We start from the raw sequence: 22,570 nt of genomic DNA on the forward strand, positions 1-22,570 counted from the left end.
TGCCACAGCAGCGGCTCGGTATCCGCCTATCCTCCCCCAAAGTCACCGCAGGCGCAGCATCAGGCTTCCCCCGTCTGAGAGAGCGCGGAGACTCCACCGAGTGATGCCACTTCTGCAGCAGGAAAGACACCCTGCAACCGCGTGTATTGTCGACGCCTGCCGGAGGAACCGACAGCACAATCTCGGACCTTGACAGAAGAGGGAGTCCCCCTCCCTCCCCCCTCCCCAGCCCCAGCAGCTCCGTTTCCCGTCCCGACTCCAGGATGTCCGACTGCAACGCAAGTCCCGACGACCGGGTGATCAAATGTAGGCATGCCAAATCCTGCACGGCCAGTGAGAGCCCCTCAGTGCCAATAATTCTGCCGTAACTCATCTTATTTTTGTGTTTGCATCCCTGTTGTTGCACCAGTGTCTCTCATTAGCAGGCTTTTTTTTGCGAACAGGTCCTCATTTATGATCACAGCGCCTTATAATAAAAGGAGGATGTTTTGGGCATGCATGCGCCTCTGAACCTTTGAGTGAGAGAGAGATGGTGATGGAAAGGGCAGGGGTGGGGGGTATCCAGCACGATACTCCACAATCGGGGTCTTCCCTCGTTATTCTATTAGAATTCACCCCCTCACTGAGGCATTACCCCATTTTCTAACGGGGGGATGTCTCCTCCTCTATGTATAGCAAAGGCAATTGTGCGACACCCTCTGCTGCATGAGCTCCGTACGCGCTCCACTCCTAGCGGTGGTTTCGTGCTACTGAATAATACCCCACAGACACACAGCCGAGTGACAGAGAGAGGAAAAGGCACTCAGGGAGAGAGGGAGATGAGCATCTTGTTCCAATGAAACATCAAGCAGTGTGACGATGACGGCGAAAGGCAGACATAAAGGTAAATTAATGTTACGCGTGGCCTGCGATGGTTGGTGTTGTGCGGCTGTGGATGTGGATGGTGTCGCCGGATGATGTTGCATGTATGCAACGATGCTCGGATGGAGAGGGGGAGGATAAGATGCTGTGGGGGACTTGTCACTCGGAGATTCAATGATTTTTTTCTTCCCTCTGTCATAGTATTTATAGTATTTTATAGATGCACGTCATCGTGACCCCTCTGTGTTGGACGGACCGTCTACATCCATATGTTGGCCTACATTTTTATACTTAATCCAATCTGAGCCAAAGTCAGATAATCGATTGATGTGATAGGCTGGCAACTTTGCCAGGCCGACAGTGCCCACTCATCCCCGTGAGTGTGGCTTTTGTAACACAGGCCTGTTTGATGAACTGACCCTGATATTTGCCAACGAGACGTTTGACAAACGAATGAACGCGATGTATCAATGCGTGAAGTCGTCGTCTTTTCAAAACGGCCTGAATGTCAGTGAGTGATTCTGGTTCTCCCTTGCGTATCGCTCCTCCGCGTCTCGTTAAAGGTCTCCCTGGCTTCCCCCTCTTGTTTCCCCGAGTGTCAGATGAGAGACAAAATGGAGTTTAGGGATGCTGGGCTGTGTATCCGAAGCCTGTTGCCCTGACGGGGAGGATGCAAACCGCTCTAATTGTGTTATTGCACCATTGGAATATGGAATATTTAATGTATTTAGGGTGTCAGTTTCTGCTTTAAGCGTGGGCGACTGCGGCGAGGCGAGGAGGGGCTTCGCTCGGGTTGTGATCCGTCGAGTTTGCACAGATTGTCGTGCTTATCGGGTCACAGCCAGGCTTGCATGGCAGCGATGCTTCCACGCACGCAGCCTGTCACACGCGACAATGAGCTGGCTGCGCTTAACGAACTCACAAGGTCTCTCTGCCGGAAGAAGCGGAGCTGACAGCTGCATGCGTCGCTTGGGCATGCCCCGGTATTCCGTGCGTGCGTCGTGCGTGGAATGGGAGGGGTGGGCTTGAGGCAAAAGGGGGTTCTTGCAGTTTTTGCACGTTTGACTCTTAAGACTGCACGTGCATGTGCCTATTGCTGTTTGTGTTGAAGCACATGGAAATATGGATCTTCCTACTGTAAATGAAGTTCAAAGTGACACCTGTCTATCCATCAGTTATTCATCTTCTTTCCACATGTGTGCACTTTTACATCATTCTCTCTGTTTGCATGTGTGTTGTAATGCAGCTGGCCCACTGGAGCTCAGTTGCCAACCCTTTAAATGACCTATATCCCCATGCATCATCCATCATATGCACATACAACCACACACAGACACACACACACACACACACACAGACACACGCACACTCAGAGATGATGCACGTGTGTGTGTTGAGGATGGCCAGTTAAACATAAGTCATTTCTAGCAGATGGACTGTGCCAGATATTTAATGCTCAGCAAAGACAAGCGTACAGCGATGAAGCCAAGGACAAACTATACCGACAGGAATGGACAGAGAGGCAGGGGGTGTGGGGGCGAGGTGAGGGGAGAATGTGACAAGTCAACAGAGGAGGTGAGGGATGTGGAGGGAAAAGAGAAAAGACAGAAAGATAAGGGAACTCTTTTGGAGGACAGGTTAGCATTCTCTGACCAAACCAACAGACCTCTCCTTTGCAAGTATTTCTCATGCAGAGCCTTATGTGTGTGCAAAACCAACCAGACTACAGAGGCAAACTATAAAGGAGTTATATAAAAGCTATGGCCTCTAACTTTTCAGTTGACTGTGCCAAGCAGTCTAGTTTAAATTGAACATATCGCAGGCTAGAAGAGAACAGATCACTTAGTTTAAGCAGGATTTTGTGATGATAAAATATAAATTGTGTATCTTCTGTCTCTACCTGAATGATATCTGTAGGTAAGATCGATCCATTCATTTGATTCTGTTAGCAACATATGTTTAGGAGCTACCAAATTTGTATTTGTGTTCACTGGCGACATACGCCAAGCTACTACCCTGCAAGGAATCTCAGATGTGCATCAGTTGAACTCATATCTTTAAATAGATATAAAGCATGAGGTAATGCATGAACGCTCCACTGCTATGCATACATACTATGCCAGAGATGGATGTAGTAACACAGTTTTGAAGGCAGTGTTGAAGTGCCCTGTGGTGCAATACAAGTGATGGCTGCTTGGCGATGGCTTCAAAACGTCTTCGGCTCCCCTAGACTTGCCTTTAAAAAGTATCAACTTCTCTCACAAAAATAAAAAGTAAATACATCCTTCAGTGCATGACTGACAACCCCATCAGTGTTAATTTGCCAGTGAACTTTAGTTGCATGCTGCTTTTCTTTTTTTTCCCAAAGACTGATATTTCAAAACGATTGATCGATGGAGTAAGCAGCACATTTTCCATGGTTTTAAAATTACTTTTTGGTTTACAGATTATGGTTTGTTCTTTGGTTGATTTGGACTGTCTGAATCGTGTTTTTCATTGGAAGTAAATATTTATGTTCTTTAAGTTTCAATGTACCACATATGCACATTATAGTTTGTCAGGGCTGTGAATTGAGTAAAATCCTGACGTGGGTGTCAAAGCAGGTACAGTAAAGCCTGACCCACCAGATTCTGACAACATCAGAACAAGTGCTAAAAGGCTTAACTGACAAAAAATATTCAACGATAGTGATAAAGATTCATAAAACGGGAAACGTGTAAGCTCTTCAGAGAAGATGGGGAAGTCTGCAACATATGATCATACCTGGGTAATGTTTGAGCCCTTAAAAAAGAGAACATTAGAAAAAATAATGTGCATACATGTAATGTTTATGGTACAGTGCACGGCTGCTGGTTTATGCATCATTCCCAGAGGCAAATGTGAAATTAATATCATTAGCCTAATGACTTGCTTTCCTTTTTTTTATTCCATATGTTAGCAAGTTTCAGGCTCCCAGTGTTTTGGTGTGCTGGCTCACTTTCATGGCTTTCATGGCTAATAGCGAGACTCAGAGAGCTGAGAGTGCACTTTCAATCATACTGGCAATGTTACCTTAATTGGCTTGATCATCCAAGACATGAAAAAATAGATCAAACAAAAGTACCAAACATGCTTGTTTTTTTTTTGTGTGTGTGTTTTTGGTTTCATGTGTTTTCAGTTCTTGTGCCAAAGAAGGTAAACGTATCAGCTCTATAAGAATAAGCTGCATGGCATCTAAATTCACTGGCGCATCTTATAAATGTGTGAGTTTATTGCAAGGTCAGTCCATTACAGTATTTTCTGTGAAACAAACTAAAAAAACCTCAATCGTTGGCAGTAAATGTTGGCACTTTTACCTTTCAGTAAACCGCAAATTGTTTATGTACATCATCAACGTTTCTGGAACAACTGAGCTGTTACAAACTGATGCTTTTTTTTTTTTTTTTTTTTTTTAAAGAAGGCACAGAGTTGTGAAAGGATGTGTTTTAAGCCAATTCATCTTTTTCTCACTAAATTCTTTGGAGCTGAAACCAAATCACACAGTGATGAAGTGAGACTTTGCTGGTTCAAAGTCTGTCCTGGTCGGTCATTTCCACAGTCTTTACTTTTACTCTACTTCCACGATTACTTACTTTTCTACGTGATCAGGGTTAGGACTTAAAACTACATGGTTACAGTTAAAATGAACCCTCATGGTTAAGTTAAAAAAATATGTGTTTAGGGATGGGAATTATCCGTTGCCACAGACTGCACAGTTAGATTCTCACGTGACAGAGTTCTCTCTTACAAAAAAAGCAACTTGCACAAAAATGTTGTCATCTCATGGTTTTTTAAGCTTGAACTGTAAAACTACTACGTTTTGAACATGTAGACAAATGTTCCTCTTTCATAGTTTCTGGTGAGACCGGGCTGGATTGAGAAAATTAGGAATTGAAAATATTTGAAACATACATGAAAATAAAACATCACAAGAGACCCAAATTTGGCCTTTGAAGGAAAACTAGAGCTTTTGTTTCTTACTGAATGTGGTGACTCAACTCAGCTTGACTGTACTCTAATGCTTTTTGATTTGGCAGAAGATAGTGGAGATAGTACGTAGTAAATTTCTTTCTTTTTTTTTGACACCACTTTGGTCAAGGTTACTTTGCAGACTTCTTAGTCATCAGGTAGAGTTGTGACCAGTTGCCGTATCGACAGCAGCTTTGCAGACACCTGCACCATTTCTCGCTCTCAAAAGAAGTAAATTGCAAATTTGTGTGGACGGCAACAAAAGCGTAGGTGCAGATACGCCACTCATGTGCACGACAGGCACATCCATCCACATGGATTTCCAATCTGAGAGCACGTTTCTCTTTTTTTTTCTCCACTGACTTAAGGTAATCTCTCTCAAATAAAAAAGATACTCAGCATTTCTACATTCACAGTCAGTTTTGACCTTTTAAGAAGAGTTGTGGTGCGAAGGGATAGATAAATCAGTTAAAAATAAGTTTCTAATGCATCATACGTGTTATTCACACAAAGAATGTCCACCGCAAAATCTGCTTAGCGTGTTTGTGCAGGCAGAAATGCCCCATAGGTATATTTGAAGGATATCTTGCCTATTGTTCTCATGAACATGTTGTAAAAAGAATGGGCCTCATGCAAGAACATTTTCGTATTTTTATTCTAAATTTCTCTCACTTTTTTCGTAAGAAGGTCTCGTACGAACATGCCACGTCAGATTCAACAAGCGCTCTTAACTTCGGAAAAAGTGTGTAAACGACCTGCGTAAATGATGAATCACACCTGTGCGTGTCTAAGTTCACGTGCACGAGGATAGTAGATTTGCATACTCCACGCCCAAAATGATACCATATAAGGCTGTGCTTCCTCTCTCCTGTGCCAGGAAGTGTTGAGTGTTGAGTCGTGAGAATGACATCAAGGCGCAAAAAGAACAACTTTAGGAGCTCTGAGATTGAAGTTCTGCTTTCAGAGATCCAAAAAGGAAAATCTGTCATTTTTTAGCAGTGTCAGCAGTGGAATTACGGGACCTGCTAAAGCGAAGAAATGGGAAGCAATTACGAGTGCTGTTAATACCATGTCACCGAAATAAAAAAATAAATGGTTTGATATGAAAATGGCTTAAAAAAACGTCTCTCCATGGCCAGATGCTCGATGACTGCGACTAAAGCCGTGCAATCAGTTGTTGCCTCATCATGATGGCACTTTGATGGGGTGGTCCATGAGGGGGGTCTTCTGGCACCACAGCTTCTTGTCTGCCTGGGCTGGTTCAGGTAGTAGGAGACCCTCGTTCATCATGGCAATATTGCACAAATCTGGCACCCACCTGGCCTTCAGCTCAGTGCGCTCCACGACAGCACGGGTGCTTTGATGCGTATATGTGTCTCGTGCTCCAATTATGATTGGCAGTCCAGCCACGGGATGAAAGTCCCTCTTAATTTGTACTTGTTGGACAGCGGTGTATGGGAATTTGATGTACCATGGGTGATAAACTGATGAGAGCTTTGATGACCAAGGGGAGCGCACGACTCACAGAGGACTGGGACACCCCCGATCTGTCTCCAATCTCCCTCTGAAAGGTTCCAGTGGCCAAAAATCCAAAGATGGTAAGGATGGTGGGCGTGTGTGGAATTGGGTTTGATCGGCGTGTTTCTCTCTGGAGTCGTGGCTCTAGGAAGCTGCATATTTGTAGCAGCACAGTCCTTGGGAATCTTAATCACGATGTCAGCCATTCGTCTGTCTCCACACGGTCTCCTCCAAGAGCCCGACGCACTAAGGCATCCAAAAGTAGCAAGACAGCCGCTGCGCTTCCCGTTACAGATTCAAATGAACCTTCAAATAGTGCACAATTTAAGTCAAACAAAATAATGTCAGCATAATTATGGGGTATAATGTATATTTATTTATGTTTTCTTGAAAGTAATTAAATATACAATCCATTAGTCAAGCAAACTTGATTTGAATAACAGCGGACTATTTTACGAAACTCCTACGACAGCTCTGGATCACTCGTAAATTCTGTTCGTACCTGAAAGAAAATGTAAAATACGAAAAGATTGGTGAATGCGCAAATTCTCTTAAATCACTCGTACGGACGATTTAAGAACAAATCTGTGCGTACGAACCCATTGTGTTTCGGCCCTAACCAAGTGGTTTTAATTTACCAAAAAATGTTATTTTTAAAGGAAAGCGGAAGTGTTTCCATAGTTGACCAATGTTCTCAATCTCATGTTACACGAAGACAAATGCTTCAAAGTGACCCCCTTTTACTCCTTATGAAGACCCTGTGGCCTGTGTGCTGCACAGTGCAAGCACTCATATTTTCCTCCTTTAGCTTTATCTATATCTTTGTTTCAATTTGAGGACTTGCTGTCACATGACTGATCACATGGAAAAATAGACTCAACTTACCCAGTAGAAGAACATTCCTCAGAGCGTTTCCCATTTTCTCTCCTGCATTGTCAAGGCGAGCTTTGTTTACGTGCTCTTTCTCATGTTGTTTCCAGTGCACAATTTCTTCTCTGTTTATTACTGCGATGCACAACTCGGCCTACATTTCCTGCTGACAACACAATGCGGCTTAGTCTATTTAGCTCCAAGCAAGTTAATTGAAACAAGCCTGATGCACATTTCACGTAAAGCAACATTTCAAAAGTTTGCGCTGAATCTGTTTAAACACTAAGCCTTCTGTCTCTCAACTCCTCCCGCCTCAGCTGCTACAGCTGTTACTATCAGGATAATGCTCATCATGCTGGACTAAGAGTCTTCACAAGCTATTATACTGTATCTACAAATAGCCAGTTAGCGTTTAGAGATTCCTTGGTGAAACCAACAGGCTACATCACTTACCTCACATTAGACACGCCATCCTTATCAAAAGGCAATATGAAAAGGTGATATTTATCATCTGTAAGTTTTGACCTTTTGAACAAATGAATAGATGTATTAACTAAAGCTGAATGGCGGCATATACAGTATACACATTTACATGCACGCATTTATGCACACAATCACACACACACACACAAATCACCTCTGGCATGGCTTGGGGCACTCTCTGCATATTTCCTTTTAGTGTAACAAGCTGTCCCATTCCCTCTGAGCCCTCTTTGAACTCAGTGTGTGCATATGTGCATGTTGGATTTTGGTGTTATCCTTGTGCGCCAGGGGTCCCACCTTCACAGGTCTCCGTGTGCCCTGTGGGGAGGGTAGCAGGGCATAGGCTATTTATAGAGAAGGTACTCCGGAGAGAGGGGGAGTGAAAGGGATTGTCTAATGAGAACAGGCTGTTCGCGGATGGGCTGTTGTTTCTGTTTGTGTGTGTATTTGTGTGTCTGTACACAGATGCGTGTATTAATTGATCAACTTCAAACATATCTTTAGCCTTTCCCCCACCACCACCACCTTTAAATGTCCATGGATCTGTTAGCTGATATGGGTCAAATATGGTAGATAAATGCAGACACACACACACACACACACACAAATGCAAACACACTACACACGTGAACTGTTGCATCTCCCCTCTCTCAAAACCTCATTCTTGCTTCCTTCTTTTTGCCGCTCATTCTTTCTCCTTTATATATTGGCCTAGAGACGAGCAGTGGAAAGAAGTGATGTCGGGAGATCTGCGGGTGGTCATATTTGATGAGGTCCCGGAGAGGTCAACAGATCTAACATACAAACACACACACACATATGGGCTATGCCATCGGTTCTGGTCGATGTCACTGGATGGACGTCACGCCAATGCAGTCTAGGCAATGGAATGAGTTGATTTTCTCCTCAACGTTCTGACTTTCAGCTAATTGAAAGGCACGAGTCCATGTTGTTTCATACAGTGTCTATTTAGTGAGAATTTACTGCATTTGGAAAGACACAAATGAGGACAGATGGATCATGGCTGACTTCAGCCGTCATTTCTGCAATCTGTCTGTTCTCGCTTGCTGTCATTTTCTGCCTCCTGCATCAGCCCCTCTGATAGTAAATGGTTTCCCTGTGTCATTAAAACTGATGAAATATCCCCATAATTAACTTTAGCCATTAGGGATGATGCACACAATAACAATATCTTTCCGATCAGATTCTGCTCCAGTTAGGCTATTAGGCCAGCCCAAACAAATTTAGGAGATTTGGTTGAAAGCTATGTCATAGATTTTCTCTCAGGCTCCCCCTCGCTGAGCTGTGATGTGGAGATTTTTGGCTGAGCTGGCACCTCTGGTGCTTAATAAATTCCACAAAGGGGAGTTCAGCTATGGAGAGTGGGCCAAGAGACAATATACCAGAAAGCACATTAGGAAAGACACAAAAGTTGTTTTCACCTTTTTGCTTACCTCACACTTTTTGGTCCTTCTCCCCTCACCTCACAGACAGCATGCATCATGTAATTGGCTGTCACTGCGAAAAAGCTAGTTTTGGATGATTGGCAGTTTTACTCACTGTACTTGCCTCTATCTCAGAATGTGGAGCTCATTGTGTTCATGGTCTGTTCTCAGACAAAGGACAGCTCAAACTGTACAGTCAGGCGGGAAAGTTCCCTGCAAAGGTTGAAACACTTGGCAGCAGAATGAAGTGTTAAGATGGCTTACGACAGCATCTGAGAGACCAACCATCTCCCTTTAGTTCAAATGTGATGTGAACGAGCTCCCCCTCTCTTTAACCTGCTGATGAATGTATGGGATAAATAATGTATACCTCAGTCTGACCCTTCAAATAAAGTATTTCTCTGATACATTCACAAGGACCTCATACATTACATTAATATTCATTTACAAGTGTTAGCCAGCTGGCTAATTTTTAACTGCAGTCGTTTAACAAGTTTTTTTTTTTTTCAAGCCAATCGGTTTGGTTTTCACACTCCTCAGTATGTTCCAGGGAATTTATTAAAAGCTTCCTAATTCATAGTGACAGCTTGTCTATTGGTAGAACATTACTCATAAGCTTTAAACCAGGTTTTACTGAATGTAAAGAGTCCCTTCTGATGCTCAGTCACAGGTGCACAGTTATGTGTTTGGGAGTCTAAGTTTGTGTGCTTTTGAAAAAAGAAATCCTTACACTGTACATTGTACATGTGTACTGTACAGATCTTTAGTCAACTTTTGTTCAAGCATTCTGTTTTACTTTCTGTCTATTTAAGGCCTCCTTCTCAAAAGGCCCAGCCTGCTCTGATTAGTAGGTCAGTAGGAAGATCAAAATATGGTGGAGTGTGAGACATCTGCTTATTCTTTGTGACAAACAAACTAGTCACTAGGTCGGCATTATGCAGATGCCTTTCATGGTGATGTGGATAAATATAAGGAGGCAGTTCTCTTACTAATCAACAAGTAAGTCCAAGCATGCTGCCATAAATAACTGAGATTAAGATTAAATTTTATTGTCTTGTACATGCAGGGAAATTTGTCCTCTGCATTTAACCCATCCAGGTTGGCACCTGTTGAACACACTCATGGTCTCCATGCCATACACTGGAGCGGTGGGCAGACATTCCCAGTGCCGGGCGAGCATGGGGTGCTTTGCTCAAGGGCACCTCGGCCGTGGCAAGGAGATCCCTACAGCTGACAGTCCACCACTCTTGAGTGGCAAGAGTGGGAATCAAACCGCCAACCTTATGGTTATTGGACGACCCACTCTAACCACTGAGCCAACTATCCTCAGAAGAATGATGGTAACAGATGGTCTGCGGCAGATCCCTGATCCCAACATCATGGAGTCTGTGGGATTACATGAAGAGACAGGAGCAAACACCCAAAATCCACAGAAGAACTTTTCTAAGCTGCTCAGAACAATCTTACCTGCCAAGTTTCTTGAAAAACTGTGTATATGTGTCCCATTTTTCTAGGGGTGCTCACACGAAAGACATCCTTGATTTAGTTTGACAATGCTTTGTGTGTATTCAACTGATAAACACACTATTCGTGGCTTTTTTTTTGTTTCCTTTCGGTACCTCAAACTTTTGCACATTAGTGTCAGGTCAAAAGTTGTACTGTCAAACTGTGCTGGCCTGACAGCTTTTATTGAGCTCACAGGATGCTATTCTCCAGGCAAAAGGGGGAAGCTGCTGCTTATATTTTAGATTATTGAAAATTTCAAGAGCTTTCTATGACAGGAGATGATTCAGACAACTGTCCCTTCTTTCCACCTCGGTATTTTCTGATTGCTTGGGTTAAATTGTAGTTTCTTACATCAGCCTAACATACATGAGATGCTGTTAAGAGTAAGAATGCAGGTTGTCTCTGGACAATATACTATATACATATATATATACAAAACACAGAACCTGTGTAACACACACTAAATGATCAAAACTAATCCAAAGGTTACTATTATTGCAAACAAAACAGTAAACCCATGCTGTTTTGGACTGTCGGTAGGCTGCAACAGAACATTTTAAGTGTTTTTCCTGTCGTCCTGACCAAATGACACATAACAATGCTTTGTTAGATATTACAGCATAATCTTCTCTTTCCTACACTGAAAAATGATTTTTATTTCTGAAGTCTTTTGTTGCCGGCAGAGCCAAATCTTCCTGAAATATAACTAGATGACCTTTGGAATAGATTTGCTGATGATGAAGAGGTCTGCTTGAAAGAGCTGGATGTGAAGGAGTTTGATTTGAACTTAAATCTAGGCCCCAGTGGGCTCAACTCAGCATTGCCAGTCGCTCAATCACTTTCAGCCAGACTGAACATTTTCAGCAATCGTTGGATGGATTGGGTAGACATTTGTATGGACTACATAACGAGTAGTGTACAATTCGATGATTCCCTTTTATACCAGCTGTTTGCTTGACTTATGTGTTTGTGAGAAAATTGATTTAGCAATTGTCATTTAAGTGTACAGATATTCTAACTTCACCCGGGTGATTGTTTAACAGTTAGAATAATAAACATTTAGACTGGAGTTTTGGTGATTTCACCAGACCAGTCATGGACATTATTAAAGATGTATACTGCCTTTTTTTAAGCTAATAGCAATCAACCTAATGTAAGCTGGTCAAAATTTTAAGGAATGCGGGTTATTATTGGTGTGAAGACAATGACTCTGTGGTGACTTCAGATTTTACAATGAGACTGATGCAATCATTGCAGTCAGTCTTAGTTTCAGTGTGTTTAGTGAACATTCATTTTTCCCTGCTCAGTTTCACAAAGAGATGCAGCCTAGAGAGATGCGGACAAGTATGCCTCTTTGGGCCCTTGAACACCATCAGGCATGTAGGCAGCGTCGGTGAATATCTGACTCTCTTGTATTTTCAGTGCGTAAGGCACAGTCGCCATTGTTGGGCCTTGACTTGTTGAATCAGTGTTGGGTCTCTCAGTTAGAGAGTTCCGTTGTGTATAACTGCATGAGAAGGGAGGCAGCGGTGACAACAGGGGGCTAATGGCTAACTCTGTGTCTCTTCTGATTTGTCATCTTGACTTCTCCAGAACAAACAACACTTTCACAACCACGTGGCCATGTGGAGTGAAGAAACTGACCGACTGATAATCACGATTCAAGACTGACCAGCTCTGTATGACATTACCGAAAAACACATAGCACACACATGATGATAAATACCTACTACCACCTGCTTCTGCACTGCCAAAGTATGTCTTTTTGTACAGACCCAGACTTTACATCCTGGTTGGCAGTTGGAAGTCATCTTTGTGTTGTGTTCAAGTGTTATTTCTTTCGTTAAAGCACAGGCAATGTGAGGAGATCCAGCAGGGGGCCTCTTATTGTAGCTGGCTCTTCAGGTTGGCTTGGAATAAAGCTCTTGTGTATTTTTAGTGAGACTGGGCTGCCCAGAAAGAACCCAGCTGAGGTTTTGAAGCAGGAACCTTTCCTAGGTGACACCACTTTTCAAATTAATGTCAGAATAGATTAATTAAATTCAGATGCCATCTCTCTTCAGCCTTCAACTGAAATCTACTCGTGTTCCCATTGAACTGTACACTCATTAAACGGTCATTTGTCAGGTGGTTTGGTGGTGTCGTCGCAGAGCCTCTCCTCTCTTTACTTCCTACCTGCCAAGTATAGTTTTCCCAAGTATAGTTCCTTTCCCCAAGCTCTGTGTCTCTGTTGCTCTCTTCTCTCTCGCACTCATACCTGCCCTACTTTCACACTGCTCTCACAATTTACGAGTTTCACACTCTGTCCCTTGCGCTTCAACCCTCTCCTTTTCTTTCACACTGACTTGAGGCCTCGGTTTTACCTTAGACCAGAAATTTATTTTACACAGATTGAATTACTGTGTAAGCAGAAGCGTTTATCTTGCAGAATGAGTCCATAAACAGTACAGTAGTGCAGGACGTATACTGGCTATTTATTTTTGAATATGAATTCACACAGATACCAACATGCATGAGCAATTCTTCCACTGGCTTGCGCTCTCCGACAGCCTGCAGTGCACAAACCTTTTTGAAATATTAATCACTCCTAGCTTGTTATGCAAAACTGGTTTTAACATGTCGAACCACTGTTCTGAATTGATGGAAAACAGAGCCTTTGTCTTGGCAGCTTGAGGTGTCCTGGGATGTCTCAGGGCGCTCTCGAGGTGTGTAAAATTGTCAAGGGAGCAGTAGCAGCGTACTTACTGAACCCAGAGGTGCCATTAGATACTCTCGAGTATCCAAATGTGCATTTGAGAGTTTCTTTATTTGTGGCGGAAGCTTTAGGATACCTTAAAATGCGTTTTAGTTTGACTGAAAACAACATATAACAACGGACCCACGAATATGTGATGTGTTAGATTTTGATGATAGCAACGTTCCACACATAAACAGCTATACTGTAAAATATCAACACAATCCCATACAAAGGGGCTGTTTGTGTCGATTGTGACAGATTCAGCTGTTTAGATGTCCCATATACCTCATGATGGCTCGTCTATCACTGACTTGATACTGTTGTGTTGAGTGCACAAAACTGTCATCTTTCTCTGTGTTAACATTTCTTTTATCTACTTGTACTGTAATTTTTTTTAATGAGTACTGTGGAATATAACAAGTATTAGCTTGAGGCAGTGGATGTCGGTGAGAAGGCTCGGTCTGAGGGCTGCTGCTACATGACAGCAGCAGGAAAAGGGAGAAGGACAAAGAGAGATGAGTGAAAAACGGGAAAAAAGACAAGAGGGACAACGAGAGAGAGAGTGCAAAACAGAGACTGAATGACAGAGAGTGAAAGTGTGAGAGTGTGTGTGTGCTTAGGGAGAGCCAGGCCTAGTTTTTCGTGTGTGATCTAGGCCATTATCTGTGTTAGCACTGGTGGGGCTCCAACAGGCTCTGTGGATCCTGCATAACAATACCTTTTATGAGCCTGTATGCGAGTGTGGGCTACCACTGCTCTCTCACACAGACACATGCATGTGTAATCATGCGGGTTAATGTCATTGTGCCATACATGTTGCACGCATGCGCCCCTGCACCTCTTCCTCTTTTGTTTCTTGCCACTGAGTCCGTGGGCTTTTTGCCGAAAACTCGTGTGTAAGTGCGTGCGTTTTGTCGAGTGTGTCTTCGCATGTGTGTACGTGCTTCCTCACGTGCAGCTGTGCACTCTTGCTGTATCACCCTCATTGTGAGTCCACCCCCCTCTCCAGCAGGGCCCTGGGGGCCTTCATTATGTAAGAAAGACATTACTGCAGAACAGAGGCAGGCAGCACTGATAACTCTGGCAGCCCCTGTTTAAATACAAATGCACAGACCGCCATAACATGCACTTGCACACAAACACATGCATGCACAGAAAGCCAGAGGTGTGATCAGGACAATGATGAAGATTTAGGGCTTCTGACAATTGTGAGCAAGCTTGTTGAACAATACAGGAAACATCAATAAATGTTGTTCCACATTATGGTGAAAAATTTTTTCTGCATCACTTCCTCACATTTCCTCCCCAATTCCCATGCTTTATATCTATACACCCATTTGTAGCACTTCTTCCCCTTTCCCCAAATATCTGCTATGTCTTATCCTTCTCCTTTTTCCATCATTGACTTCAGCGGTCCCCTTCCCCCTGGCCCACCGGCTGACCATGAAGGAGGTGTTTGATGCTGAGGGCCGGCCGCGGGTGGACATGCTCAAAGCTCACCTCACAAAGGAGGGCCGGCTTGAGGAAGCTGTGGCCCTACGCATCATCGATGAGGGCGCCGCCATCCTGCGTCAGGAACGCACTATGCTGGATATTGAGGCGCCAGTCACGGGTAAGGCATTGTGATGAAAATTGAGTAAGCACTGGTGTGTGTGCGAATCAGCTGGTGATTGAACAGTTTGAAGATCATAGAGCAGTGGGTAAACTAAAAATGACAGTATATCAGACTCCTACCGATCATATGTTTGTATGTTAAAGTACAACCTGTACAAAAATCTAGAGTGCAAACATCTCTCTATACGAGCCCATCTCCAAATAAGTTGGGACACTGGGTTGTATGTAAATAAAAACAAAATATATTAGGTTTACAAATAATATAGACCCTTCATTTGATTAAATATAGATATGTGAAGAATGAAAAAAATATATATATTTTTGATTTCATTTTGAATTTGAAAAAAGAAAAAAAGATTTATGCAGGGACAGGGACTTATTTACTGCTGTATTTTCGTCATCTCCTCTTTTACAACAAACTGTAAGTGTTTGGGAACTCAGGAAAAAAACTGCTCATGTTTTGAAAGTAAAATCTTTCTCTTTCCTGCATGGTCCCTCTAATCTTTAGCCTCATGGACAATGATTTCCAAAAAGAATTTTAGAGCACAGGACAGTTTCCCCAAGTCACCTCAGTCCATTTTTAATTAGCTCCAGCATGAAAGAGGTGTTGACCCAAAGATCTGATGATCGCATACTAGATTCATTGCTGGTTTTTAGCTTTGTCCCATGCGCACAGAAATTCCTAGAATCTTTTTTTTTATGATACAACATACTTGATTAACCCCGCCTCTCGCCCGATGACTGCTTGGATAGGCTCCAGCCCCCCCGCGACCCGACCGACGGATTAAGCGGGTATAGAAAATGGATGGATGGATGGCATACTTGATTATTGCACCATTAATCCATGTCCATTAAACCATTTGTCCATGCAGTCATACACGGGGTGGTTAACTCACCCCCATCTTCCCTTCAGGAAGACTCAGCCTCTTTTGAATACTGTTTTTATACCCAGTCAGCTGACCTGTTTCAAATCAAGCTAACGTGTTGTGCATTAGCTTAATTTGAGCTAATGCACCACTAGTTTACTTAATTTGAGAGTTGGCTTAAATGTATCTATAGGTCTACATTTCTTTTGCACCAGCTTTTTACTGGTATTCAACTGAAAAGAACATGCATTTTTTCAGTAAAATAAAATTACAGCACATGGGGAATTTGTGGCTTAATCCCCTAAAATCTGTCCTAGCAGTGAATCTCATAAAGATTAATCGATTATACACTTTATGCACATAACTCCTCTTTTCTTTTTCCAGTTTCTGTTGCCAGTTTGTGAAATAGGCTAATTGCTATGCTATCATTTAAATGTGCACCTGAGTGACAAGTGAATATATCAGAATTTCACAGTAAGGACACAAATAGCAACAAAAGAAGCGAATGAGCGCTTGAGCTGTAGAGCAAAAGGCAGAAAGAAAGTATTTATGAATTAATCAGAATCTATTCATTGATTCATTAATCTGCCTTATGTATCTGCCACCTTTTTAATAAGAACTTTTGTTAGGTCTCACTTCACTGAGAGAACCAATTGGTACTTATGCACCTCGAAATAGCAGGTGCTGGCTTTGGTAATATCAGCATTTATTTCCCTGCCTGGGAAATGGTATGAACTGAGGAGAATGTGGAGGGGGGGGGGGGGGGGGGGGCTGTGATCAATGATGAATAAAATGGAAAACAGGTTTTGAACACTGGCAGGGAAGACAGACAAGCATCCAGGCGAGCTCAGGCACTCGCAACCTATTGACTCTGCTAGGGTAATGTATTTATGCGGCTGTTGATGTGTGTGCGTGCCTTTATGCAAATGCAAGCAATGAGATGATTCTGCGTGGGTTGTTGCGCCCACGCAATGTGGGAACATCGCTCAGCTTTCACAGGTACAGATCCCTGGGGACGAGGACAGATAGACGGGCAGATGGAGAGACAGTCCGATCATAAGCAGCTTAGTGCAGAGGTTCTCAAACCCGCTCACTCCCAATGAGCAACATATTGATCCTTCTTGCTAGGTTCCTCTGCTTCTACAGATTCCGACCCAGAAACATGTTGTCAATAATGCACCAAAAAATGTAAAGTTTGAGTTTGCTGTGATAGGAAATCAATCACTTCTAATTTTCAAAGATGGAACCATTGCAAAAAAGTGCTGATCCGCTTAGAGAGATTTCGATGAAATATTTAGAATAGTTTAGCACTTTGATGCGGTCTCTTGCGGTCTCAAGTGCGGGTGAAGGCCTTAAATTTCAACTGACAGGCTTTTAGAATATCACATGAAGGCTTGTAGAAGAACACTGAGACAGATCTGACAAGTCGAACAGTAATGGCTCAGTTTCACTCATGCCATTTTGCAATCCCTGTTTCCAGTTCAAACATGAGTAAAACTTTACGAGGAGAAACATGACAGGAAGATAGAGAGACAGATAACCAGTCAGACAGATGTAATATTACCATCGTAAAATGGCTGCAGAGGGGAGCTATGACATCAAGTGAACGGAGAGACCAGACAGATGGTGAGGGAGGCGGATGGTGAGATGTATGCTGGCAGATTGTACAGACAGACAGGCTTGAAGTTTTACAAAATGTGAAGAGTTAAGCATGCGCAGCCTTGATGTCTAGGAAAGCTAAACCGAAAGACATCTGTGGAAACATAGTCAAGAGAATAAGAAAAGTATTTACATGCTCAAACATCAAGGAGGTCCATCAGAAAAGCCTAATTTGAAAAGTCCTGATTTCCCAGTCACACTACTAATGTATTTCAATGGATGTACCTTTTTTGCTGTTTTTTTTTTTTTTGTCAACCAAGTATGATGAAATGACATGTTTTTGGTTTCGCACAAAAAATGACAATGAAATACAAAGTGCTTCCTGTCACTTTTCCTTAAATCCAGAAAAAACAGCTTAGAATTGGGTTCTAAAAACCCGATTCTAGCCACAACCTTTTCCCTGCTACTGGAGTTTGGCTTGTTTATTCAATCACCAAATCTGTCATTACCTGTCATTTGTCAGTTGTTTTCTCACATGTCTATGCTGATTTGCTTGTAGCTTCTTTTAACATCACACACATGCCAAATAAGTTGAAAATGTAAGGCTAAATCTTGCACATTTAAATGACAAACCGATGACAATGAATGAATCAACATGAATATGATTTACAGGTTGTATCTGTTAATAATAGATAAACAAATGTGTTGGATTTAAATGGAAACGTTAATCAAAAACATAATTAACATGATAAGAACTTATTTTACATCGCGTTTTTCTGCCCTGAGATGGACTGGCAACCCGTCCAGGGTGCACCCAACCTCTCGCCCAATGACAGCGGGGATAGAAAATTGATGGATAGATGAATGTTTTTCTGTTTTTTGTCTCTCTTCATGTGAAACAATCAACAGAATAAAATTGGTGACTATTTGTCAAACTCCTGTGAAACCAGGTTGCCAAAGTCCGGTTGCAGTGGATTTGAACCAAGTCAGATACCTTTAATCATTACACACAAGAAAATTCATGTAACATAGTGTGAGAGTGGAGAGTTAACGTATTAATATTAATAATACGTTGATAAATATCCAATCTATTTTTGATAATATTTGCAATATTCAATTTAGCTGGAAATTAGAAAACAAAAACACAGTATCCCCCAGCAGATGTGTGTAACATGCTATATTTAAATTGCAAATTGTAACCAACTACTGTAACTATCCAAAACTAAGTAACACATAAAAGCAGCACATCTGCATATTTGAAAACCATCAAAGCGAACTGTTATAAATGCAAGAGTCTTCTCTAGTCTTTTGTCAAAGCACATTCCTTTGCTTAGAGGCAGTATTTAAACAGAGCCCTCAACAAAGCTGGAACACATCCTTTCATAGGAGTTTCAAACACTTATGGTCTGTTTTTTTTCTCCAGCGGACGAATGAGTGATGTTTCTAGATCAGCAGACAGGACAGATATACCTCTGCAGATGCAAATCAGGCCATGTGGAGTTGCTGAAGCGCAGAAGAAGCATCCCATATTTGTCAACTCATTTGTTAACATGCGGAAGCTTAAAACTGATAAACCTACTGCTGTTGTGTGCTCTTTCCACAGTGTGTGGAGATATCCACGGCCAGTTCTTTGACCTGATGAAGTTATTTGAAGTGGGAGGTTCTCCTGCCAACACACGCTACCTCTTCCTAGGGGACTATGTGGACAGGGGCTACTTCAGTATTGAGGTGAGGATGGGCATATTATCCAGTTCAGTGTACACTGTGCGGCATATATCTGTCTATATCTCATTTTTATGGGTGTGCTTTCAATCGGAAAAGCTCTACACTCTGTAATGTATATGCAGTGTGCGTACAACTGAAACGGCCAGTGGTGTACATTCCCAGAGGTCGAATATGCACTCTCCTGGGGCAAGGTTTACATCAACACTGAGGTATACTGTTACAACACTGTGCTGTACAGAGTGCTGTAAGTGATATATTATAACTTTGCAAAAAAAAAATAAAAAATTCCTGATATAAGCACTGACAAAACTCAGTATGTGTCTGATAACGTAATATACATATAAAGAGGTGATGCAATTTATCAGCTCTCATCAACTGTTCATATCATGTACAATAGTGTATAACATGCTGCTAACTGAAATATGTAAGGACATTAAGTGGAGTTAAGGACAGTTTTGACATTTGATTCATCAAAACAGATGTGATTCTTTGAATGACTTGTGGCAGAATTGCTCAAAAGATCAGCAGTGTCACTTGATAGCTTATTGAGAAACCTTGGCGTATGGACACGGAGCAGAGGGAGCAATGTTTAGGCCACCTTCCTTACATATTTCAAGGACACATAAGCACGGTGATTCATGTAGAGCAGGGATGATATTATGTAAATGTGAGAACATCTTCTGAGTTGTTTTAAGGGTTAACCAAGTGTTAAGAGTGAAAACAGGTTGGGTGATGAAGATATCATACTCAGCCACAGCAGTTTTCAATTAATGTTCACCTGTGAAAGTCAGTGATCTCAGTCTGATTCTTGTCAAAATGCTGTTTGTGTCTATCTTTAGACCCGCGTAAAGATCAGTTTGCCTCCAGCTTCTTTAATTACATAAGCTAGTTGCTCATTCAGGAGAGGAAGTCCTTGTAACAGCTCCATTCTGTATCGAGCTCTAAGTTTCTCTGCGTAATAACCGTCAGCAGTTATGTCGAGCGAGAGGTGTTTTTACTGCTCTTTCCCTCAAAGTGGAAATGAAACACTGGAAGTTTGCATATTTTGCGAATGCTTGCATTCTCAATGAGACAGATTGTAGCGGAAGCTTTAGAAACCGCTTAGCTTAGTTTGGCTTAGCTTAGCATGAAGACTGAAAGCAGGTGCTGCTATATTAGTTTTCACAAGGCAGTATTATTTAAAGTCAGTATTTTGTATCCACAATGCCAAAGATGTTTTTTTTTTTTCTTATGAAAGTTCAATGTTGTAAATGTCTAGTTGCTGAAGTCTAATCTCTTTCTTGTGTTTTCTTGTCCCTGATGCATGAACATTTAGTGCGTGTTGTACCTATGGTCACTGAAAATCCTCTACCCAAAGACACTCTTTCTTCTACGGGGAAACCATGAATGTAGACATCTGACAGAATATTTCACCTTCAAACAAGAATGTAAGTTGTGTCTGTTTTCCCCTCCTAAAATCACAGTTCTTTCTGTCTATCTTTGTGTTCGTGGTTCACGTCACATTTGGTTTTGTACCAGCCCTAACATCTGTTTGCTTCAATCCTTCTCTCACATACACTGCATTAACACAGCAGAATCCCCAGCAGAAAGATAAGTGAATGAGAGCAACCTTATTTGGCTGCATTGATATTAAAATCAGCTTTAATGTTTTTACAAATTGACACGACAAAATGGAACTTTGGAGCATGTACAGTCTACATGTCATGTCTTGGTCTATTTGAGTTTAGTTGAGCATATATTTGCAGGAGGAACCCACAACTGCATTACCTGGGTGTCTTAGTCTGGCTTTGAGAATTTTGATTTTGAGTGTTTTTCATGTATTTCAAAAGTCCGGTTTTGGTCATGTAAAACATGCCTACTGCCTAGAATCTTGCTACAAGACATAGCAGTGTGCCACACCGTAAAATTACATTTCTTCTCCAAAGTGATCATAATCAATGTTTTTTTTTCTGTGGCCCTACAAAATGTAGTTAGCCAAATAAATGGCAAATGGAGATGTATTTAAATCCATTCCCCACACTTTTGCGCTTGCACTTTTGGTTTTATAGAAGATAAAACGTTGGGTTTTTCTCCAACATTGTGCATCCAGAATATCACTTTTCCTGCACACACTTGCAAGTAAATATGTGGAGAATTTCAATTGACTGAACAGTCAGTAGGCAAAGATTAAGGTTCTTTCTATCAGCTAAACAATTCATTCACTGTTTGTTTCATTATTATGTAAGTATTTTCATTAGGATCCCCTCTCTCCCTCCTCCCCACCACATTCCCTCTTCTTCCTTCCCTGCTCACGGCAGCTTGTTTCCTGCCTCCTTTCCCACACTGACATCTATTTCTCTCCCTCCATCTATCCTGAGTCTTTTCCTCCCTCCCCCAGTGTCTCTCTGTGTGTATCTGACTCCTCAGCCAATGAGTTTCCGCATCCTGTCCGAGAGTGGGTGATTAGCAGCAAATTAATTTGGCACTTAATGATTGGCTCAGGGACTTACTCCTCTGTGTCTGATTGGCCAAGGGACGAGGAAGCTAATTTCCCTTGGTGCTCATGGCGAATAGTGGTTGCCCTCAATTACCATCTGCTGTGTGTGTTTTTTTGAGCGTGTATGACAAGTGTGTGCAAGTGCGTGTACTGTGACTTCATGCATGTGCAAGTGTCTTCATAAATGTTTGAGTGTGTGGAAGGAGATGACAACTGGTGGACTGGCAGTAATGAGCTCTTGCTCTACACGAGGCAGATGGAGACGTTGACAAACACACTCCTCTCTGCCACACACACAAAGACACACACACACACGTGTAAAAATGCTGGCTACTGTACGTCCTGTCGTTTTCTTGTCCTCGCGCTCTCCCATCTCCTCACCCCATCCCTCTTTCCTCGTCCTTAATCATCTCCTCTCCTTCCTCTCTTGACCTCTCCTCCTTGTCCTGTCTCCTTCCATCAATCTCTCTCTTTCTCTTTATGAAATTGTCTTTCTTCTTTCCTCCTGACGCTTCCTCCCTGTTCGCTCGCGTCTAAAATCCACCGTTGTCTTTCTCCATCTCTCTTCTCCATTCTCTTTGCAGCAACAGAAATCCTATGATGTAGTTTTCTGTCAAACGTATTGTTACGCCCTTGTGTGAAAAGCACTTCAAAAGATGCTGCTCATATTTGGGTCATTTTTTTTTCACTGGACAAATTCGAATCCTTGCTTCCATTTCTTGCCTTTAGTAATATGCAATGTAGCGTAACTTGGAGAACTGTCTTTGCACCCCCCCCCACCCCCCCCCCCCACACACACACATTCAAATATATTCTCATGAGTTAATATCCAAGTGAACTGAATGATGTTTACAATCCTGTTTGAAGCCTTTAGATGTCTGAG

The 22,570-nt window shown here is 42.2% G+C and overlaps 1 protein-coding gene across 3 annotated transcripts in view; it reads left to right on the forward strand.

The window, feature by feature from the left end:
- Positions 1-22,570, forward strand: part of ppp3cb (protein phosphatase 3, catalytic subunit, beta isozyme) — a 36,320-nt gene continuing 13,750 nt past the window's right edge. For 2 of the 3 annotated variants that reach the window (XM_075480921.1, XM_075480923.1), the window contains exons 1-4: positions 1-306; positions 14,819-15,019; positions 19,090-19,214; positions 20,527-20,638. In XM_075480921.1, the coding sequence (XP_075337036.1) occupies positions 264-306; positions 14,819-15,019; positions 19,090-19,214; positions 20,527-20,638 (481 nt within the window). In that variant the 5' untranslated portion in view covers positions 1-263. Of the gene's footprint in view, positions 307-557; positions 884-14,818; positions 15,020-19,089; positions 19,215-20,526; positions 20,639-22,570 lie in introns of those variants that run through there. The other variant, XM_075480922.1, reaches the window with a different exon arrangement.

The sequence above is a fragment of the Odontesthes bonariensis genome, chromosome 13, assembly GCF_027942865.1.
Source record: "Odontesthes bonariensis isolate fOdoBon6 chromosome 13, fOdoBon6.hap1, whole genome shotgun sequence".
In the NCBI taxonomy this organism is placed as follows: domain Eukaryota; kingdom Metazoa; phylum Chordata; class Actinopteri; order Atheriniformes; family Atherinopsidae; genus Odontesthes; species Odontesthes bonariensis.